Genomic DNA, 24,325 nt, shown 5'->3' with positions numbered 1-24,325 from the left:
GCAATGAATTGTAAGGACCACCCATTGGCCCAATGACGGAGTCCAACGGCCTGGGCGAAGGTATAATGCGTGTATGTCTTTTCAGCGCTCCAGTGAAGTTCACTTAATTTATTGGAATTTAGTTTCAATATTACTTTAGCTCTACGCTTAATCTGACTCCAATTTCAAATGATAATCAAATTTAGATTGTGTTTCTGATTAGAAAATAGTCATAATATAAATTATGAATTCATTTAGATCTTTGATTATTCTGAGCATCTCATAATTTCAAATATTCATTCCTTAAGGACCTGGTGTCGCTTTGAGACGTCAACGCCGCGAATGTGCGCTCACGATCACAAACTAGCCAGTTCTGAAATAGTCAGAGGATGCAGTGCGAACTATTTTCCTACTATGCAACTATGCACTTTTATGATGCAACGTGCTAAGTCAGTGATAGTCAGAAATCTGAAGGTCTCCTTGATGATGTGCCCCATGCTCCATTCATAGTGCCTTCGGTTTGATCTATCCTGGACAGAGATTTGCGGAAACACCAGACTGCACTTAATCTACTAGTAAATAATGATTTCTGAAAAATGCAGAATAAATCAAGATGTAACATTTATTTGTCAGGTAAATGTATCATGCCAATTACACAAGTGATTAAAAGCCACTTCATAAATAATAAATACATGACATCAATTACTCAAAGATGACTCTAAAAGTAAGCAATGCATTCCTGACAGAGACACACAGTGGTGTGTGTGTGTGTTCAACAGGAAAACACTGAAACATCACTGTATATGGGGGATGATCCTGGTTAAAGGGTCCCAAAGACTGCTCTGTCACCTACCCAGACCAGAACAAAAGGGTTGTACTAATATTTTGGGGTCAATCCATGTACCCCAGGGGGTAAAACCTGGTTTCGGGAGATATCTTGAAGAGACATCACCCAGAGATTCTCCTAAGTTCTCAATCTTTCTCATTAAACCAATGACTGCAATGAAATTAAGACCATTTTACCAATCGCACTGAGATGCTTAAAATGATACCAAACATGAAAAGGAAAAACAATAGATTCACAAGATACATCATATGTGATATATAGACATTCTTAGTGAACTTTTGGTGACTTGACTCGAGGGGGGAGGAAGGGTGGAAGGAGAGGGGGATGCAGAGATAAGGTAGGAGAAAAGTTTGGACAGGACAATGTCCTGTGATCTTTCTTTGCGATCCTGTGTCCAGGGTGCGTTTTATTGCTTTATTGCACGGTGAGTTTTGTCTTAGCAGGAAAATCAGTCCTTACAGAACAAATCAAACATAAGGCAATGAAATGGCTCTACACAACAAATGTTTCAAGTGGTTTTCAAAATTATTCAACCTCTTCTACCAAGGACTAAAGATGCTTGCCATGGCCTCCAGTTCAGTAATATTCTTGGGTTTGCGAGCTGCAACCGCCGCCTTCAAATCCCACCAGAGATTTTCTATGGGGTTCAAGTCACTGGCCACTGTAGAATCCTCCAGAACTTCTTCTGAAACCAAGCATTGGTGGAATTCGAGTTATGCTTGGGATCATTGTCTTGTTGGAAGGTCCGATGACGCCCAATCTTCAGCATCTTCACTGACGGCATGACGTTTTCTCCTAGGTTTCCTGATACTTCAATAAATCCATCTGCTCTTCCACACACTGCAGGTTTCCAGTGCCAGAGGATGTAAAGCAGCCCCAGAGCATCACGAGCCCCACCATGGTTAACTGTAGATGTTCTTTTCAGCATATGCTTCATTCTTCTTCCTCCAGACATATACCACTGATCCATATGGCCGAAAAGTAAAAAAACAAATCATCGCTCCACAGAACAGAATCTCAAAACCTCTGTGGCTTATTTATATGATTTTGATCAAATTGGAGCCAACTTTTCTTGTGCTTTTGGTCAGTAGTGGTGTACGTATTGGAGTTCTGGCATGCGTTTACTACGAGCCTTACTGTACTGCTCAAACCTTTTGCACCAGGTCTTTTGCATTCATTTGAGGGTTTTTCTGAACCAGCCTTCTCATAAATCTGGTTGCAGCCGTTGACAGCTTCCTTTTTTCTGCCATGTCTAGTGTAACCACTGTTCCTTTAACTTTGAAGGGTGATGATGTCTTCTTAGTCACTTAGGCCTCGTTTACACTGCCAGTGAAATGTGACCCAATTTCGATTTTTTTTCCCCGACGCACATCTGCAAAGGGACGGATGGCCAGACGAAACGTTGTGTCGTCGTAGGAGAGGAATGTGGACAGGGGCACGGGAAGTGTTTTCACAGGATTGTAAATGTAATGAAATTTTTTGTTCATTTACATTATTCATTTTAAGCATTTAGTAATTTATTTGTAATAAACAATTAACTGGGCTATTTAAAAAGTGCTAGGACTATTTACATGTTCAATTATATATTTAAAACATACGCGCAGAGAGTGACGTGATATTGCGTTGCGTGTGCAACGAAAGAATTCGTCCGCAGCCGCTCAAAAAAGAAAAAGAAAATCGTCCACAGCTGCTCTACTCCTGAGCGCAACTCCACTGTCAGTGTTGTGTAAGTACAGGCTCTAGGCAGTGTTTTTGTGTGTTCATTTCTATTTCCTGTCGCTGTGCAGGCTCTTTATTGTATAACAGTGAACAGCCCAATAACCCCTTAATTTAAGGCTTTATTTATGTGCCGTAGATCAGTCCGTTGCATTACGAATGAAAGCAGTATCAATAATGTCAAATATGTGATGTGCAGTCAAGTTCGGGTGTGTGTATGCTGAGTGTTCTCACCGATAGGCTACGCTTGTGATTCGTGGAGTTTTAACGAGTTTTATAGACATTGTTTCTTATTCAAAAGTGGTGTTTGGCAACTTCGCATATCGCAGAGCAAGAGAATTTAACCCTTTAAGCATGCGCAATTTGTTTAAGATAGTAGGCTAGCCTATGGCAAGTGTAAACACATGAATCGGATATGGGTCACAATTTAAAGAACGTGTAAACAGACAGTCAAAAAAATCGGATATAGGCAACAAATCAGAATTGGGCATCAAGACCTGCAGTGTAAACGAGGCCTTACTTAGCCAGTTCACATATTTCATGTTTTCTAGCTCAAACACACCTGTTGCAGCTAATGAAGCCCTTGATTAATTGCATCAGGTGTGCTTGAGACAACACCTGTTTTCAACTTGCAGATTTGTGCTACTATGAGGGATTATATTCAGGGGGGTTGAATAACTTTGAGACTGCAGAGGTCATTAAAAGTTGCATTTTCATTTGAATTTGACGAAACCACTTGAAACAATTGTGTTGAGCTATTTCAATTACTTTTGTTTGATTTGTTCATTGCAAACAGCTGAAAGTCTGTAATTTTTTGTGAATAAACCTGATATGCAATGGGGGGTTAATAATTTTGATTACGTCTGTATATAGAGATGTAGATTGATATTTGTACAAATCAAATGTTCCCAGTGAGAATGAATCCTCAGACACCAGGCAAGAGCATGTAGATTGCTGTCAATGACGCTTCTTGCTCAGAACCCATCATGTTAAATGCAGGAGAAATGGTAGAGGTGATATCAGCAGATGGCACCAACTCTCAAATAAGAACTAAGACCTGCCACTACACAACAAAATACACTGAGGCTGCATCCGAAATCTTAGGCAGCTGACTTGTTGTCTCGCTGTCTTATTAGGCAAGGACTTTGCAGGCAGAATTTTCGCATGAAGGTATTTTTTTTTCCATGTCAGTCGATAATTATCAAGTTAATGTCAAATCTTTACTTCTTTCAAGTTTAAGGGCAGTTTTTTGTGAATTTGCACAAACATAATGGGCATAGCATAAATTGACTCTGATTTACCGGAGTCCGAGTGCGTCAACCCCAAAGGCGCATCCGAAATGACTCATCATCGTTGACCCTTGAGGCTACAACCTTCGATATGATGTTTTATTAACAAAGTTCGGGAGGAGCACATTCAGGTAATCTACCCAATCAGCACGCGAGGAGGCATATATAGAGCTGACTTACCTCTGTTCCAAGACAGTTTTCCAGCATCCATCCTCCAACCCAACTCCTTACTCTGGGTTATTCCTATCCCACCCAGGGATTGGGGGAGTACTCTGAGTTCGGGCCAAATTCCGCGGACAACACAACACCAAATATGCATATTCTATACCCAATCCGATTATATGTAAGTGCAAACTTGTTAAGTTGCTGCTCCTCCAAGGGGGAGCCTACATCCCTACTCGTACTCAGGAAAGGGAGGAAAATGAGAACAGGGTATAACGCAGTGTGCCCAGAAACTTTAATCTCTCCAACTTTAAACCCCAAGGGAGTCACAGGGGAGCTTAAGCCCTGCTTAAAAACTGGGGGAGAATGCAGCTCATACCCTGCCTTGAGCACTCTACCTAAGATCTGCTATAGCTAGCGCTTTGTCATTATCTTTTAGCACAAGACCATAGTATTTGACATAACAATGAGGGTCACCCCACAGGTAAACTTCCTCTACTTGTTGGCATTGTAAAACCAGGCCACATAAGAGCACCCATCAAAGGGGACCGACATCCCTACTTGAAAACCAGATAACAATTGGGGAGAGACGTAAATTAAGTAGAGAAAATCAAAACGGCCCTCTAGACCCAAGGGCCATCCAAAGGAGAGATATGTCCCAGACAAGAGAAAGGCAGTCTGCTTCTTTAGTTTTCCATTAGCTCTCATGCAGCGAAAGCCAACCCCAAGGAGGCCGCTGGAGATAATGCCCTACATTACAAAGATAATCACTGGTACTGTGCTTAACTGGTTTAAATCTTACCTCACCGATCGTTCCCAGTTTGTTGTCTTGGGAAACAACAAATCTGAAATTGGACAAGTCCGCCATGGTGTTCCTCAGGGATCTGTCCTGGGTCCCATATTGTTATGCTTCCTTTGGGGCAAATCATTAGGAAATATGATTTGAGATATCACTTTTATGCTGATGATACTCAAATATACATCAGCTCCAAATCTGATCCTACTGTCACCTCTAAAATTCTCTCAGAGTGTGTGCAGGAAATAAAAACGTGGATGCACCGTAATTTTTTTAAATGAAATTTTCCAAGACAGAGATTCTACTCATTGGCACACCTGTGGCTATTCACAAAGGGAACATTTTTAATTTGATTATGGATGATAGTGTTTTATTTCCATCTTCTCATGCTCATAACCTTGGTGTGATCTTTGACACTCACCTAACACTAGACTCGCATATTAAGAGTATTACAAAATCTGCATTCCATCATCTCAGAAACATTGCAAGAATTAGGCCCTACCTTACTGTACCTGACGCTGAAAGGCTTATTCATGCATTTGTTACTTCCAGGATTGACTATTGTAATGCACTATTTGTTGGTTTACCTGCTAAATCAACAAAACGGCTGCAGTACATCCAGAATTCAGCAGCATGTGTTCTTACATATACTTCAGCACATTACAGGCGTGCTTTATAGTTTGCATTGGCTTCCTGTTCATTTGCGTATTGTCTTTAAAACTCTCACACTAACATACAAATCTATGCATGGATTAGCCCCTTCTTATATCTATGACTTAGTCAGCCTGTACGCGCCTTCCCATTCCTTGCGGTCTACTGATTCGCCTACTCTTCAGCAGCCTCCCTGTAGATTAAACTCTATGGGGGAGAGAGCTTTCTCTGTTGCTGCACCCATGTTATGAAATCACTTGCTCTTATTGTTAGAGATGCTCCCACATTAGTCAGTTTCATGAAGTTGTTAACTCATCTTTTTAAAATTGCTTATAAAGACTGTCATGATTAGTATTTTACTGTGTTGTTCTGTAATGATTATTTTTGTACTTCTGTATTTTATTTGCTCATATTGTTTGTAGCACTTTGGGTTTTAGAAAAGCGCATTATAACTAAAATGTATTATTATTATTATTATTACATATACCCCAGTACACTGGGGGAGAGCAGCTCAACCCTGAATAAAATATAGTCACTTCTCCAGGAGCCGCTTTACTCCAGCGCTAACTATAGCATGCAACAGAAAACCAGGAGGGACGACCTGAAGGCAGTCTACCCCTACCTGTCCGATTCTTGGACATGGGTCATACAAGAGAGACCGTTAAATCATCCATCCCAAGGGAGAAGCATACATCTCTATTTCAAGACCCAACTGTATTGGGGAGGGAGGTAAACTAGGCAAATTAAATCTATACTGCCCTACATAACTCTACTCACCCTGCATTAACCCTAAGGGGGTATCTACCAAGCAACCTTTCATAGGGGAGTGTACAATTCTACTTTAGACCTAACATAGGGGTGAATATAGCCTAACCTTGGAAAAAGATACTTCAAGGTATCAGAGCAGAGCAAGAGAGATGCCAAAGACAATCCACCTCCACCCACAACCACGGATCAATGCCGCTCTCGCCTTAGGGGCATGTGAAGGATGTCCTCAGACATGTCAAGTCAAGTCAAGTCATCTTCATTTATATAGTGCTTTTAACAATGTAGATTGTTTCAAAGCAGCTTTACAGAGATATACATATTTAAGGTAACAGAAATTGTTTTGGCTTTATAACGGTTCTTTAATAAAGATATTTTCCAGCTAAAGTTAATTTTGATTGATTCGCTTCCATCGCAACAATCATTAGTTATTAAATTAGGGGCCGCTAAGACGACACCATTCTCTCTACACAGACTTTAAACGCGAACCTGTGAGAAACGCTGATGGCGTTCACATGCGCATTAAGAATTGGTTCTATAGTTAAGTGCGTTTGAATATATGTGCGCAGGTTTGTAATTCCCTACAGACCAAGCCTAAACAAAGTACTGGTCTTTTCTTATAAATTTGATACAGAATTTTATTTTATTTTGTCACTTCGGGGTAGATACGCGAAACTAAATTTTCCTGACAACACTTTATCTGGAGTGGTAAAGGGATCCTCCATAGGGAGAGACTAGTTGGCACTTCAGCACTGCGTTGTCATCGGGTCCAGGCGAAGGGCCTTCGTCAGATCTGGATACGGCCTGGATCCGGCAGGCTGCGGGAAAACCTCGGGATAAACAAAGACACTAAAATTAGCGTAGATGCCATTCTTCTTATGATGTAATGAGTACATCAGGATTTATGGGAAGTGTTCCCGGTTCCATCTGACCTAATCTATGCAGCCTAACACTGAATTATAGAAGTCTATAATGTATTATGTGAATGCTAGGTCAAAGAGATGTGTCTTTAATCTGGCTTTGAACTGACAGAGTGTGTCTGCTTCCCGGACAATGGTAGGAAGACTGTTCCAAGGTTTTGGTGCTAAATAGGAAAAGACATGTGCCCATGCTACCACCTAATCTAAAGTATCTTTGCAGAAAAACGTGTTGGCATGCATAAGCCATCAAGCACTGCTCATTGTACAATATGAAACAAGCAACGGAGAGTGTTTTCACATTCCTGTTATTATAACTAAAACCTCCTCCATTTCTGTCGATTCGGCAATGGTTGCTTTCAACTCCTTCAGGAGGGGGCCATGAAAGATAATGTAGAGTCCGTATAACAAGATCCTCTATATTCTATCAATTCAACCCTGGACCTAGGCCCCAGAAGAGCATGCTGAATGCAGTGCTCAACACCAGAAAAAAACAGCAGAACACAACGGTTTTTTTTTTTTGCAATGACGCTCTTAATGTTAGTCCATACTCTGTGCCTATCACGCAGGCCCATGAAAGCAGGCCTCAGCATAAGCTGGAGGGGGCGGCAACACAACCTTCTGGCAGCACTTGCTGAGCAGAATTCATGTCTGTCTTGCCTCCACATATGCCTTGACATGAGCCATAATGAAAAAGGATGCAGCACCAGCGGAGAGATGGGTTGCAAGCAGCTCTTCAACTGGTGAATGCATCACCATGAGTGCATCCAACTCTATCGAGAGCCAAGCGCACTCGTGCAAACACCTATATCTCGGAATCAACAAGAACAGAGATAAATGTATGAAAGAGAAGACCCAAGGCTCTCTTCTTCAAAATATTTAAAAATATTCTTCTTCAAAATATTTAAAAAGCCTCTTCTTCAAAATATTTAATTTTGAAGAAGAGAAATATTCTTCTTACTCTCTTCTTCAAAATATTTAAAAAGCCTTTATTTAACTGGCTATATTATGGTAGAAAATGTAAAAGACATGGGGGGAAAGCAACCCACGCGTAGCGGCACAAACAGCCTTCTTCAGGGTGTGCTTTCCAACCAATTTCCTCTTTTATGTATGCTAATTAGAAACACCTGAGTGACATAATACATGCACGTACAGAGAAAGTCCAGTAGGTGGCTACATTGCAGATTCAATCCGAAGACAAAAAAATGATGATGAAAGACAAAAGTAGGCTATACACAGAAAGCACATATCACAAAAAAAGGACTGAAGTCTATTTCCTCATTCAACCCAGGATATACTGTGGCCTGTAGCTCATATATATAAAATGTTTCTCTCTGTAAAAGTCATTTTAATCGGTCACCACCCCGAATACTCTTCTTAATCGTTTCTAAACCCTCAACCATTAGGCCTTCTGGATTACTATTGTGCACATTTTGGAAGTGTTTTGCCATAGGGTAATCTAAATGAGCTTTTCTAATGGCATTTTTATGCTCCGATACTCTGTCTTTGAGACGTCTCTTGGTCCGGCCTACATAAAAGCATCCACATTTGCATGATAACCTGTATACCACAAAAGCAGTATTGCAATTAATGAATGCTTTTATGTTGTACATCTTATGTGTCTTGAAATTACAGAATTCTTTGCATTCTTTAATATTAGAACAATGATTACAAGACCCACATTTGTAAGTACCTTTTAACTGTCTGTAAAGCCAAGTAATCTGTTTTTTGGCAGGGATGAACAGAGATAACTTCAGGGATAACACAAATCCATTATAATGAGCGAATCAAGTTCCCTCGGGAGTCAAACATGCTCTAACACGGTGTTTATCTTACAAAGAAGCGGCTCCTGAAGTCAGAAAAGCTGATGATGTGTATTACAGTCGCCCTTTTATACTTATGGGTGCTCCGCCTGTGGCGTCATGGACTGTCATTATCCAATAAAATTGGCGTGTTTGTCACACGTGCTTCAGACACCTGTCACACTGATGACGTTTCCCATAACATCAATCCAAGACGCAGTGTCGAAGTTCCGCTTCGAAAGGGAACAGTAGCATCTGAAAATTTATTAATGATTCATCCATTTGTAAGCTTTCTGAAGCAGCCTAAAACTCTCAAAAATAACCTCAGTGCTACCACTTTTTTTTTGGAAGCTTGTTTCCGCTTACAGAATAAAAACTAAAAAGGGTAATTGCGAATTTTTATCTCAGAATTTTAAAAAATTTTCTTGCAATTGAGTTTAAATCCCGCAATTCAGACCGTTTTTTTTTTTTTTTTTTTTTCAGAATTGTGAGATAAACACAATTGCGGGAAAAAAGTCAGAATTAAATAAAATGTAACTTTCAAAACTCTCTTCAAAACATCTAAATAATGTTCAGACTTCAAGTCTTGATTGAGCTGATTTTATTTGTGTTACTTTAAAAGATATGCAGAGATCGGAGCACATGCAAAAGTGTGTCGTCACAAACCATCATCAGATATAGATTCGGTGGTCAGTGTGATGCATTTACAGGTTTAAACATTTGCTGGGTTACTGAAACTGACAAGATATATTCATGGGAGTTCTGGTCTTGGCTTATGCTCTGCTTCCTCATCTTCTGTTTTAGCTGTCAAGTTGTGGTGATGGGCCAAAAGTCTTTTACTGCGGTTAATCTAAAGAAATCTATCATCACTTCCCTGTTTGGATTCCAAATCTCCCTCTTCAGTGACTTCTAGCCCTTTTTCAACACAGTTTTGCTTAACATAATATCTGTGAATAATAAGGTGTCTCACTTGCCTGATTTTATTACAGACAACAACCTGGACTTTTGGCATAAACAAAATAATGGACTTTGTTTCTAATACAATTACTCCCCTGGGTACGGATTGTTTGATTGTCCTCGACGCTCGGGTAGAGGCGGGTGTATCATTGAAAATTAGCATCAGCACTGTGCCTAAACCAATGTTTACGTCCTTTGAATGTCTTGTTGTTTTGAGTATCTCTGCCTTGCAATTTACTCTCATTTCAACAGACTCTGTTCAATGTCTGAATTTGCCAATTTATTGTCTTTGTTGTGTTTTAAGTTTAAGAGAATACTTATTCTGGGATATTTCAATACACACACTGATCAAACTAATTCCACAATGGCCAAAGATTTTTTGGTGCTATTGGACTGTTTCAGTCTTACTCAGTTTGTAAAGGACTCTACTCATAGCAAAGGTCACACACTAGACCTGCTGACTGCTAATGAGTTGTGTCCCAGCCTTCTCCTGTTGATATTGCCCTTTCTATCCATTTAGCTGTATTTTTCGGCTTGGATTTATTATTTTCATGTGTAACTAGTCTCGCACTGTTAAGTTTCAAAAGTGGAAATCAGCTGATCAGACCGTATGTGCAACTGCTGTTGTTTCATCTTCTAACTAATTGCCCAACGCCCTTAGATGATGAACTTTAACAGCTAAATAATGCGTTGGCTACAAACCTGGATTTTTTTGTTTTTTTTTCCTCTTAAGATAAAGTATGTTAGTACACTGACAGCCTCACATCAACTGTGTAATTATTATTTTTTTTTTTTTAAATACCAGAATTGCTAATGTTCGCAATCAGGTTTCTTTGCTTTCTTCTCCAACAACTACGTACTTACTCTAGTTTGTCCAGTTTTCCGGGTGCTCTGTTTTCAAATTTTGTGCAACCTGACTTTGTTATAGTGGAAAACCACCACTTGCATGCTTGATCCCCTTCCTACTGTCAGATCTGCTACATCCCTACACTCAGTCAAGGTCACTTAGATCTGCTAATTCTGGACTATTGCAAGTTCCCAGGACAAGACTAAAAAATAGAGGTGATCGTGCCTTTTCTGCCATCGGCCCTAAACTATGGAATAGTCTCCCGGTTCATATCAGAACTGCCCCGACTTTATCTACTATTAAGTCTACTCTTAAGACTCATTTATTTTCTTTGGCGTTTAATATATCTTGACTTGCTGATTTATGATTTTACTTTCGTGTGTTACACCTATTTTACAGCTTGTGTTTTATTCTTAGATTATTAGTAGCCTATTACTATTTTTTTTTTTTTTTTTTTTTTTTTTTGTGTACAGCACTTTGGTCAACTTCGGTTGTTTTTAAATTGTGCTTTATAAATAAACATTGTGTTGTATTGTATTGTACTGGTTTAAATCTTGTTTTTTGAGCATTTGTGCCCAGCAGTTCTTAAAATAATGAATGAACCCTTAAAGGGATAGTTCGGCCAAAAATGATATTTAACCCATGATTTACCGTTGCCGGAAGCAAGATATTTTCTTTTATAAAGTTTTAAATATGTATATTTTTACGACAAAACCGCACGGATTACCCTCAGAAGGCCTTCGTTTATCCCCCTGGAGCCGGATGGATTACTTTTGTGAAGGATGCATGCACATTTTTGGACTTGAAGGAGATGGACCCCATAGCTTCACATTATAACCACTGAAAGATCTAAGACATTTTCTAAAATAACTGAAAATGTGTTCGTCTGAAAATGATTGACATATGCATCTCGAACGGCTTGAGGGTGAGTAAATCATGGGTTAAATATCATTTTTGGCCGAACTATCCCTTTAAGTACTGGTGTTGTTTCAGCTGCATTAAAAATTGCTGCTGTACTTAAGTAGTGAAACTTAGATTTGCATATTTTAAATAACTACCGACCTATGCCAAATCTTCCCTCCCATGCAAACATTTTAGAATGTGTTGTTGCTTTACAGTTGCATAATCACCTTTCTGTTAATAATCTTTCTGAGCAGTTTCAATCTGGTTTTTGAGAAATTCATAGCACTGAAGCGACTCTGGTTACAGTGACTAATGACTTATTTTTGGCTTCTGAAAGCTGGATCTCCTACTATTCTTATTCTCTAGACATTAGTGCTGTATTTTACACTGTGAGAATAATATTTTTCTTAATTGCCTTGGTATTTCTGGCACAGTTTTAAACTGGTTTAGATCTTATTTGACCGGACACAGACAGTTTGTTACAGGTCTGAGATTGGACCAGTTTCTACTGGTATTTTCGTTGTTTAAACGGTGATAATACTGAGGTCATGCTCACTGTTTTCCTCATCGGCTCTATAAGGAGTGCCAAACCCTTTTTTATCATTGATGGTTTTGTACTTGAGTTTCAGAAACAACTGACAAATCTAAGAGTGATCTTTGATTCTTTATTGACATTTGACCCCAAAATGTTGTAAAGACATTTTTATCTTAGAGATATTGCAAAATTGTGTCCCTTTCAGTTGCAGAAAAGTTAAAATAATTAAGTTTTTTGCCTAATTGATTACTGTAATGCGCTTATTACTTACTAAGCATACTCTGTCTAAATAATCTACAGTATGTAAAAAATTCTGCAGTTAGAATTTTAACTATAGGACCAAAACGAGAACCTTTAAAGGTGCTATATGTAGTTTTTCTACTAAAATGAATCTTTTTTTATTGCCTGTGTGTGAAGGGGTTGTAATCTCATATTAAAATGATCCACTTTGCGGGTTTTGCTATTACCTCGGAAAGCAAGTATTCTTATTTTTATGTGAAGGTGCCGGGTCGGATTTACCGCGAAATCCAGTGACGTGACCCGCACGCGCGCTCCCGAGCCTCTCGCCTCGTCTACTGACTTTGCACTCAACAGCGACGACACTGCAACTTATGACATGTCTGATAACACTAATAAACGACCTGCTCCCAGCACAACACAGGCTTCAACACAAACTCCACATATTGATAAAAAACTAAAAAAAGTTTTATCTGCTGAAGCTCGTCGTCAGGCCAGACGTGAATCCAGTCGTAAGACGGACGAAAACACGGATCAACATCGGCAGGTCATTTGAATCATGGAGAAACCTCCGCTTTGTTTTGGGTATAAAAACAGACCCGGAGTTGGCTTTCATCCTATTGGACAGGTAAGCTAACATTACTACTAAAAGTAGCCTATTATTGTAACGTTGCAGTGGGAGTTTACCTGAGTTTCCAGCATGTTGTGGGATGCTTTCTCCGGTGTGTTGCGTCTCAGTCTGACCGGTACCCAGAGTGCTCGCTCATGAGTTTGGTTGCAATCTGAAACATCACCGCTAGAGGCCGCTAAAAACTACATATAGCCCCTTTAAAAGGCTAAAATATAGTTATTATTATTATTCAGCGTGTTCATCAGTACCAGCGAACAGGTACAGTTTTTTAAAGGTACATTATATGTAACTTTTATTCCTCTAGCACTTAAAAAGAAAACCGCAGATGAACATTGTTTTGGTTGTTCTTTGGCTCTGCGTGACTGTGTGGATGAATGTGTCTCATAGCTTTTACCAAATTTCAAATCCCTCAGTTCTCGCCATCTCTGAAAAGCCAAGCCAATGTTGATTCTTGTTTTATTACAAGCTCTGTCTCGTTCTCTTTTCTCCAGCAGACTCTCCTTTGTTCGGCGTTTGTTTAAAACAAGTGATTCTCTGGAGGTTGGAGATTTAGCGGCTCCAAGTCAACTTTTCTCTCTCGCTGTGACAACTAACCCCTGACACACACACACACACACTCAACACACTGTGCAGATATTAACATAAATGAATACATAATCTCTGTACTACATACATAATACATTGCATACATAGTCTCCAATGCCATCTCTCTCATGTTTGTCCATCCTCGGGATGCTGCTGTTCTTCTTTGCACGATTTTTTTATCCCCCAAACTACTTCAGCAGAGCCTACACCAAACACTGATCCCTAAACCTTCCCTTCATTGTAACCTTAACCAATGAAATTAGCTGCAGGGCGGGATTTCTGCTTAACTGGTTTGCGCCAAGTGGGATTTATTTTATTTTTTTATAGAAAGTTTAAAGCAACAACATGGAACTTTTCCTCTGCGGTCGCCCTACAGGTTGGAAGCGGAATTGTCCATTACCGCTGTCGTAAAATGATTTACGGTTACTGTATATGAAGCATGCAGGTTTTTTTCATATGGGCAATGATAATATTATTAATCTTCCCCCTTTCATAATTTATAGCCTACATGTTTAGTAGACTAAACATTTTAACTCAAACATTTGCGATTTGCATGTCGATTGCAATGCTCAAATCTGAACGAGAATGATAGCGATAGCATCCTAACCATCTAAAACTACCATGTTAGTGTTTACTAGCTACCAGATTGATAATTCGCTCATCTACTAGCTGATTCATGAAGATAAATAAATGGAGGACCAGATAGTTTCCGTAACGTAGCCAGGCAGACAACAGATTAGAAAAACTAAAGATAGTATGCAAGCAATTTACAGTTACTTACTAGTTCAACAGCATGACGGCCAAGTCAGCATCGGTCTGGTAACTCTCCTCCTCCATAAGCTAACGCCAGCGAGCAAACGCTCGACCAATATTGATCCTGCCTTTCAGTTTATCACTCTCCCTTTTCCTCTTCCGACTCTACTCCGACAAAACCTTGGACTTCTTACGTTTCGCTGCTGCTTCAGCCATGACGAAAACAGACGTACGAAAACAAACGCGCTGGTTGGCCACATTTGAGGAAGTGGTGGGCAAAGTGACGTATGCCGTAAAGCAGTCGAATTTTGTAGTTCTTTTTGAGCGCTGGTTACTACCCGCACCGCGAAGTTACATAGTGCCAGTAAAAGCGATACAGACCCCGTCAGGCTTTGGCAGACGTCTCATTCAACCTATTGTAAGTCGATGTACTATCACAAGGGTCTTGGAAATATATTATGAAGGTTGAAAAGTTACATGTTGTTACTTTAAAAATACGGGAAAATATTTAAACGGGATGATAGCGGGATAGCAAGGTAAAATATGGGAGAATCCCGGGTTAAACGGGAGGGTTGACAGGTTTTGACTCCCACACCAGACACACACACACACACTCAACTAACCCCTGACCTGAATCATTACAAATCTAAATATTGCAAGAACTCAGCGTTGTCATTTTTTTTTTCAGTCATTAAAGGCATTTAAACACTTGTAATACCTGAACCTAAGAAAGACATTATTTTGATAGACAACTGCCACCCAATTTGTCTGTTAAACTGTGATTATAAGTTATTAGCTTTGTTACTTTTTGCCAGCATCTGCATCTCATCTGCTAAAAGACTTAAAAGTGTTTTGGGCACAATAACAGATTGGTTAGCTCAGGTTTCATCCCAAAGAGGCATATTGTTAACAATATAGGCCTTTGTATTAGATTTGCTAGACCATGCTGAGCTGATTAAGGAGGAAAGCTTTATTCCTTTTTTTTAGATTTTTACAAAGCCTTTGATTCCCCTGAACACAAATTTATTTTACAATCCATGTACAAATTTGGCCTAGATGATTTCTTTTGGAAAACTGTCTGAATGTTATATAAAAATGGCAACTGCTCAATTAATCTTAAATCTGGTTCCTCTCCATGGTTTGATGTGTTTAGAGGGGTTTCGCCAGGGTTGCCCTGTATCACTTGTTTTTAATAGCTGCTCAACTTCTTACCTTTTTTTTTTGTGTTGAATAGTCAATTACATTAATATATCTGATAAACATATTCTCATAATGATGATACTGTTGATCATATCAAAGTTTTCTCTAAAACTTCTGCTCTAACTAACAATATTCCTGTTAAGTCTCAAGTGAGTTATTTGGGTGTAATTATTTGCAAAGATGATGACATTGCGAGAGGTAGAGTAAACATTGATCCTTCAATTGCTAAGGCAAAGAGAATGTAAATTTCCTGGCTCCAGAGACTTGTCTCTAAGATGAAGGGCCCTCCTCGGCTAAGATGAGAGTATTTCTAGACTGACCTACCCTGCTCTTTCTTTGCATGTAGGCAAATCTAGTTGTGTAGAGGTTGACAGAATGCTTTTTGACTTCTTATGGCAACACAAGAGACATTATAACAAAACATTCATAGATTTGAACACGAGGGTCTAAATTTTCTTGTCTTTTCTTCTTTAAACAATATGTTTAAGATAAATTAGTTGAGGCAATTCTTGGAAAAACACAAGTTTAATGACAGGGAAACCATACTGTGGAATGCCTTATCAAAACTGCCTTTTCTTTCAAAAGTTTTGGAGAAGGTAGTAGCTGAGCAGCTGACAGCTTTTCTAAGTAACAATGAACTCTTGGATAAGTATCAGTCTGGTTTTAGAAAGATGCACTCTACTGAGACTGCTCTCCTCAAAGTGTCTAATGAAGTACAGATGGCTGCTGACTCTGGAAGATACTCAGAATTGGTTTTATTGGATTTATCATCAGCTTTTGATACAGTGGACCACAAAATACTGTTGCGTAGATTGGAAAAAGAGTTTGGTGTGGTTGGGCCTGTTTTAAAATGGTTTTCCTCCTACTTGAGTGACAGAACTTTTTCTGCATATGTAAATGGTATACTGTCTGAAGCCACTCAATTCTTGAATGGTGTTCCCCAGGGCTCTGTCTTAGGTCCACGTTTGTTTTTACTGTACATTACCCCTCTTGGAAAAATGTTGAACCATTTTAACAATGTGTCATACCCTTTTTATGCTGATGACATTCAGTTGTATTGCTCGTTCAATGATTCTGAGTTACACAAACTAACGGATTTATTGGATTGTATTTCTTGTGTTAAATCGTGGCTTGCTAGTAACTGTCTCCAACTAAATTCGGAAAAGACTGAAACCCTGATTGTAGCCCCAGACAATACAATTCCATCCATTCGAGCATCAGAAATCTAGGTGTCTGGTTTGACCAATCAATGTCTTTGGACTGCCATTCTAGACTTCTGGTCAGAAATTGTTTTTATCATCTAAGAAATATTGAAAAATTGAGGGCAATTTTAACGGACTCTGATCTTGAGATGGTTATCCATGCTTTTATTTCTTCACGTTTAGATTACTGTAACTCTCTTTTTATTTATTTTTTAACAAATCTGCTCTAAATTGTCTTCAAATGGTCCAAAATGCTGAGGCAAGGCTTTTAACGGGATCTGGTAGAAGGACACACATCACACCCATTTTGTCCTCCCTACACTGGCTACCTATCAAATTTCACATTGATTTTAAAATATTAGTTTTAACTTTTAGAGCTTTAAATGGTCAGGCCCCACAATACATCGCTGACTTGTTATGCACATACTCCCCAGGCCGTTCCCTTCGATCCTCAGGCCAGAGTCTTTTAATGGTCCCAAAGACTCGTTATAAATCCCAGGGAGATCTGTCTTTTCAGGCGGTATCCCCCAGACTGTGGAACGCCCTGCCCTTGTTCCTTCGTGTGGCGGACTCTGTCGATTCAACTGAAGACACTGTTATTTAAACAAGCTTTTAGTTGACTGGGATTATTTTATTTTGGGCTTTTTAAATGTCTTTATTGATTGTATATTAATGTGGTTGCACCTTGTAAAGCACTTTGTGATTTTATCTGTAAAAAGTGCTCTATAAATAAACTTTACTTACTTACTTAATACACATTTGGGATTACCAAGGGGGAATAGCAACATTTGGGGCATCTAGCCCAGTACAAGGACTGACTGACTGGGCATGCATCTCAAGTACAGGGCCTGGTGTTGGATGCCTCCTCCATGTCTGACTGCCAAAGGAGGAACTTAATCCAGGGTTCGCCAAGTGGGGAACTTACCTGGAGAGCAAGAAGACGATCGTATCCCCCCTTGGAGGGGAATGGCGCTGCAAGCGAGACAAGGGGTGCTTCTCAATATCCCTCCTTGTTTCCTCGCTCCATTGTCCTCCATCCTTTGACCGAACTCAGCCATCTTTAAGGACATCTCAATTCTCTAATTGCACCACAAGGAGTCGAGGATCGAGGAGTGAGGAGCTTCCCGAGGAGTCATAAGCGAGGATACACGGGTGTATCCTTTGCGGAAGAGTTTTATCGACTAAACATGACGCATTTATTATTATTTATTATGAATTTCTTAAATAATTAAACCTCAACAACATAAGGGTAGATCCTTTGAGCACTGCTGATGACGCTGTGAAGTGACGCTCGAGTGATCAAGTATTCCAATGTATAAAAAAAGCTTTAATTCGATTCCTCTGTCCTCCTTTTCTTCCCTCGCATCCTACAGGGGGTGGAGCTGAGAAGCGGGGAAAGGAAACGAGGATGTAAAAATATGAATTGAGATGCATCCAAGGAGTCGATACCTGCTTGTACCCAACACGTGAAGAAATCGGCTCCACCGGGATATTATATAATCTTGCGAAGGTATTAGGTGTGACTGAGCCCGCAGATCTGCAGGACAACACCCAGGAGGAACCCTCGCTGCGAGGGGGCATTCGCTATAACAACCGCCTCGCTCTACATTATCCCTTACACATATGACACTTTGGACAATCAAAAAGTGTCACAACACATTCTGGACAGAATTTTATTTATCATTTAAAACATATCGAAATACCAGTTGCTTTGATATTTTGTTTTCTAATGCAATTACTTAACAATTTTAAGTATACCTTAAGTGTCCAAATAAGAGTCTTGCTTGGTTCACTGTATGTTGATGTATGACTTTGGCTAATGTTCTGGCAAGGTTCTCTCAAAGTTATGAATAAACGTTCTTCTAGTAATATTAATTTAACAAAGTTATCTGGTCTTTCTTTAATAATATTCTCAAAACGTTAGCACAAAAACATTATTTATACATTGTTCATGGAACTTTTATCTTAAATGTTTTACTTCATCTAACGTTTTGTTTCAGAACATTCAGAGAACATTCAAAAGTAACAAAATTATGAATGGATTGTTCCATTAACGTTCGTATAATGAAAAAAAAGAAACGTTTTTGGAACTTAGCTGGGTATATATACATATATGTCAATAAAGAACATATGCATATGCTGAGATTGATATTTACATATCAAATGTTCCCAGCTATTTGGTGATTGATTAAAAACCATTAAACTTGAGCATGGATTAAATAAAGTAGAGATTGAGGTTGTTTCTGAAGATGGCACAACAGAGATGTACAGTATTGCGGAGACCAAACTCTCTGCCAGTGATCTGACCTTACAGGGAGGACATTCACTTCAGCCTAATTTCTCTCCAACGGCCTATAATGTGAGTTATTTCAGGACTTAGGCTACATTCTCTGAGAATCGCCATTCTCATGGCTGTTCAGTTTATTCAGGTCATTCTGTTTCTGAGATTTAGATCCCATACCTTTCGACTCTTGTGAGGTGATAATGAATCCTCAGACACCAGACAAGAACATGCAGATTACTGTCAATGACACTTTTTGTTCTGAACCTGTGTCGTGTTAAATGCGGGAGAAACAGTAGTTATTATAAAGGTGACATCAGCAGATGGCGCCAACTCTCAAGTAAGAACTAAGACCTGCCACTACACAACAAAATACACTCAACACACATTCAAAATACACAGTGGGTGCTCCCTTGTTTTTTCTATGGAAGCTTGTCTGATGCTAAAAATAATAAAAGGTAATTGTGAATTTTATCTCAAAATTCAGACTTTTTCTTGCAATTGCGAATTTACATCTTGCAATTCTAACCTTTTCCCTCAGAATTGTGAGATATAAATTTGCAATTACATGTTGTAAAGTTATGAAAAAAATTATAATTGCAAAAAAAAAAAGCAGACTTTTTTTCTCAGAATTGCAAGTTTATATCTAGCAATTCGGACTTTATAACTTACAGCTGTGAGTTTATATTTCACAATTCTGCAGGAAAGAAATTAGAATTGCAAGTTTTATCTGTATTTATAACTCGCAACTGATAAAAAGGTATTTTGTCGACATCGTCAGCACTTAGACCACCAGACCAGTGTCAATATATCAGATGTGAGATTAATGATTCTGTTGTCAAACCCCTTCATGTATTCTGACATTATCATCATTGTATGTTTATCTGTCATGTTTGTGTGCAGTGAACCCATAAAAACAGGCCCATATATTGACATGCTGACACGGAGATGAGCATTTGTGGTTAAATGGTATATAAATGTTTATTTTTTTTCATAAAATGACCTATGGTTTGTCTAGATAAGACTCTTATTCCTCGGATTGTGTTGAGACTTTGAAGCTGCACTGAAACTCACATTTGGACCTTCAACCCGTTGGACCCCATTGAAGTCACTATATGGATAAAAATCCTGGAATGATTTCCTCAAAAACCTTTTCTTTTCGACTGAAGAAAGAAAGACATGAACATCTTGGATGACGTGGGGAGAGTAAATTATCAGGAAATTTAAATTCTGAAGTGAACTACCCCTTTAAGAAAAATGGTACACAATGGTATTCTCTAGTAAACGAAAGCGGTTGGTGTGCTGTTGTTTCTTCAGGTGACATGATGCAGTGTGATTGAGGACAGTCTCCACTGAATCATCTGGAGCAGACTGCTAAGCTTCTGCTTTAAAGGTTAAACCCCACCATGCTATACTACATTTTCTTCTTGGGCAGACACTAGAGGAGCACTACTAATGTGTCAGATAAAAGAGCCAAAGTGCCTGTGCAAAAATCCACACTTGACGTCTTGGCCACTTGACCATACATGCATGTGACAGGAGGTAAGTGCGCAAGACTGTCCAATGTCTTAAAAATGCCAAAGCTCAGTGCCCTTAATGTCCACTAAACCCACACCATCTCGAATGCGGCTTCGGAGTGGTATTCAAGGCTAAGCGTATCCCATCATGCATTGTGTTTGGAAACTTGCCTGCCCCGAAATCACAAGATGTCGAGGAAAACATGGTAACACTATTTTTATGGTCCATTTTGAACATTGTTGACTGTGTCCCAATTCAAAGCTGCACCCTTCAGAGGCTGCATTCGAAGGCCGATTGCGTCATGACAAAGGCTACCCTGATGCAAGCTTAAGTCTATGAGCCGCCGAGCCGTACAATGCCAACCATTGAGACAAGGGAACAGGGCCTGCATTTGAGCTACTTCACTTTAACATCAGAGCTCCATCAGTTGTTTGGAGAGGAATCCTTTGTAAAGAAACCATTCCCTCTGCACTTCAAGTCACCTTGTGGTGAAAAATCAAGCTTTTAATTTGATTTATTTGTCTGGTGTTTTAATATGCTTTAAGACAAACCATGTGCAAATTCATAACTCAACACCATTGCGGAGTATTTTCTCCTTAAAACTGCAGTGAACCAAAGACAGTCTCAAACACAGTTTGAAATTACAAGTGTTTGACGTCATAAACTACCATGTAACTAATCAGGTCAACAAGTGAATCTCTGAGCAGCTGTGAGTGGAGGCAGGGCTCACTTGCACATTCATAGACTAGTGTATACTAAATGAGGCAAGGGTGTCAAGTTACATTCAAGTGGATGCTGCACACTGGTGGTGGTTGAGGAGATATCCCCCTGACATGTGAAGTGCTTTGGGTGTACTGTAGCACAAGTGAAAGTGCCATAAAATGCCTCATTGTAATGATTTTCACCAGGAAATCTTCTGTTAAACACTGTAAAAAACTATTGCTTTAGAAGCATAACCTTGAGCTGTCACTAGCGGTCTTTAAAAGGTTAATTTAAAGCTCCCTATGGAGAAAAGTTAATAACTTCAGGAACCCTATGGTTACATGGTAGTTGCATGCTATATGGGACTTAAAGTACAGGACGACTATCAGTTTCACCACATCGGTTTAAGTAGTTAAAGCAGACACGCAGCAAAATGACAAGTCAGGTACAACCAAGGATTGATTTGTCAGTTTTATTGAGAACTTCCCTTTTGCCCTTGAACCATTACAGGACCAAGTGAGGCCTTGCCTTCCCACTGAATGCCTAGAAGAAAAGAGCCAAGTTAGAGCACTTGAATCAAAAGCAACCTTAGAAAGAGCAAACGCTACCAACCTCCATAGGGAGCATCAAATGCACCATCAGGACCACATGTTGAGTCACAGCAGCCACAAACTTGGTCGTTTCCATCAGCAGCAAACCACCTGCACCAAAACAAAGACATGGAACCGTCAACATGAGAAAAGTCAACTTAATTCCTCACTACCCCCCCAAAAAACACATACCCATTGGCAAAGGAACAGGATTTGCGCTGTGTGTCACTGGGTGCAGAAGCAATAGTTGCCTTCAGAATACATGTTATGTAGATCTGCAAAGGATGACAGACAAGTCACAAAACCAAAGCAGATGGGAGGAGAAGTCAAGTTAACTCATGATATTCGTAGTACATACAGAAGGACTGTTGCCCTCCTGGAACATAAACGCCTCCAGCTGGAACTGGATCTTGTCAACCTGGGACCGAGGCATGAAGCGGGAGCTGGAAGCTGTAGATTTGGCATCCACAAAGCACCTGACGACAAAAGTCACAAAGAGCAACTCTTAAATGTCAACTGTAGAGCATCAAGCAACTAGACCTTACCCATGACTCTGTGACAAAGTGGTTACAAAAGGCAACTTAAACAGTCCTACCGTATCAAGGGCCATGACCTTACCCGTGATTCTCAATGAAGGAATATCTCGGAAGAGAGTTCACATCAGGTACTTGAGTGGCCACACAGCGGTCCACAAACACACGCAGAGGCACATGATTGTACTGCTTCACAGATGCCTCGATGTTAATAACACCACCCAGGAAATAGGAGTATGAAGGCCTCTGATAGGCCCAATCGTCTACACAAAAAAACATTTTTAGGCACAGCCACAATAGCAAGGGTAAAGGTTAAATAAAATAAACATGTACCAACCCATCATGATCTTCAGGGAGAAGAGCAAGACTTCTTCACCAGCCTCTGTTGAGGCATAAGGGACCCATGTTGGCCTCAAGGCATCACTGCTTACATTTTGGAGCCTGCGGTTCATGAAAGTAACCATTAAATGGTCTCCCAGTTTCACAAAAAAGTGCAGAAAGTCACAGATCCCCTACCTTTGATAATGGCATTGAACAGCTACAATTGCACCATCGGCCCGGGTAATCGGAGTCCCTGCAAACGCCTCAGGGGTGTAGGTAAGAGAGAAGGCGTAGACAAGCTCATCCTCATTCATCTGTAAAAAGATTGTGGTTACCAAGAGGGTCATCCCAAAGACTTTACATACACCAAGACCATGCACTCGTATTGCTATGAATGGGAGAAGGTGCACTGCAATATGGTGGAATTCCTAAAGAGCAAATCACCAATTAGTAAATTCTTCACATCACCACAGCTGCCCTCAGAGGCTCAGGTGTTACCAGAGATAGCCAATGTTTTGGAGAAATACACTAAGGATTGAACATTTTGCTGTTCCAGGGTAAAAACTAGCTTTAACACCATTAAGGCCCAAGATTTGTTCTGGTTTCTTCAGCTCCTTACATACCATTTATGGGATAGTTTACATCAGATGTTGGTTTGAAGGCTTAAAGGTAAGTAGCTTGAAAACTCAGGATTTACCCATTCAAATAGATAAAATTTGGTCTTAGCTGGCCTGGCATTGTAAAACCAAGTGAACTGACTTTCCTTGAAAAGGTCCTCTGCCACAACAAATAACCCATTACGATGTATCTGTTCTTACCATCAGCACGCTGTTGCAGTCCTGTAATTCATACTCAAAGATGAGCACTCTTGACCCAGGATCCTGACCAACAACAGGACAGCCACCCAAAGACAGACCAGTTGGCTGGATCAACTGACCATTGCTGAAAAAGTCCTGCTGGACCTCTACGAGAACCCGGTCCTCGCCACATTGAACCACTACGCTGCTGGGAGTCACGGGTTGCCTCAACTGGAAGTCCACAGCCAACTCGCTCTGCACCTCAGGAACGATGGGATACCGCCAATCCAAAGGCTTCACTGGACCCTGCAACAGCTGCTTCTCCTGAAGGCCAAAAGGCTCCTGCGCAAGGCTTTTGTAGTCAGGACTCAAAGGACTCTGAAACTGAGAAGCCACTTGCAAAGGGTTCCAGAACCCTCGAGGAGAAAGGGCAGGCCTTCTGGAAGCTGGATCTGATTTTGGCCCCCTGCTTCTTGGACTATGAGTGGACCTCAAACTTCCCAAGACATCAGGCAGATCAAATGCAACAAACACAACCACCACTAAGACCACTTTCAGGAACCCCATTCTAACAAATGTTGACACAAACACCAGCACTTGGCTTTGCCATTTTGTACAGCTTTGAGTTAAGTTGGCTCCACCCCTTTTACCTTAATTGATTATCCTTGATTCTCCTCTGGACCTGCAGAGTGTATGCATCTTTTTATGTGACTGTCCAAATAGCCACACTTGCCATCTTTGTACTTGACCACTTGTCTACTTACATGACCTACAGTATTTCTGGTCTTTGATCCATGTGTTCAAGTGGG

The 24,325-nt window shown here is 40.0% G+C and overlaps 1 protein-coding gene across 1 annotated transcript; it reads right to left on the bottom strand.

The window, feature by feature from the left end:
- Positions 1 to 21,723: 21,723 nt before the first annotated feature.
- LOC307149665 (zona pellucida sperm-binding protein 3-like) lies at positions 21,724 to 24,119 on the bottom strand. The gene is made up of 8 exons (XM_079856172.1): positions 23,538 to 24,119; positions 22,915 to 23,033; positions 22,736 to 22,839; positions 22,484 to 22,661; positions 22,224 to 22,341; positions 22,058 to 22,140; positions 21,888 to 21,976; positions 21,724 to 21,818 (listed from the first exon to the last, which is right to left on the bottom strand). The coding sequence occupies exons 1-8, from the start codon at positions 24,081 to 24,083 to the stop codon at positions 21,748 to 21,750; spliced, it is 1,308 nt and encodes a 435-aa protein (XP_079712298.1). The 5' UTR covers positions 24,084 to 24,119; the 3' UTR covers positions 21,724 to 21,747.
- Positions 24,120 to 24,325: the final 206 nt, after the last annotated feature.

Source organism: Squalius cephalus (assembly GCF_949319135.1).
Source record: "Squalius cephalus genome assembly, chromosome: 21".
In the NCBI taxonomy this organism is placed as follows: Eukaryota; Metazoa; Chordata; class Actinopteri; order Cypriniformes; family Leuciscidae; genus Squalius; species Squalius cephalus.
Note: the sequence above shows the minus strand (reverse complement) of the source record. Positions and strands in the feature narration are given on the sequence as shown.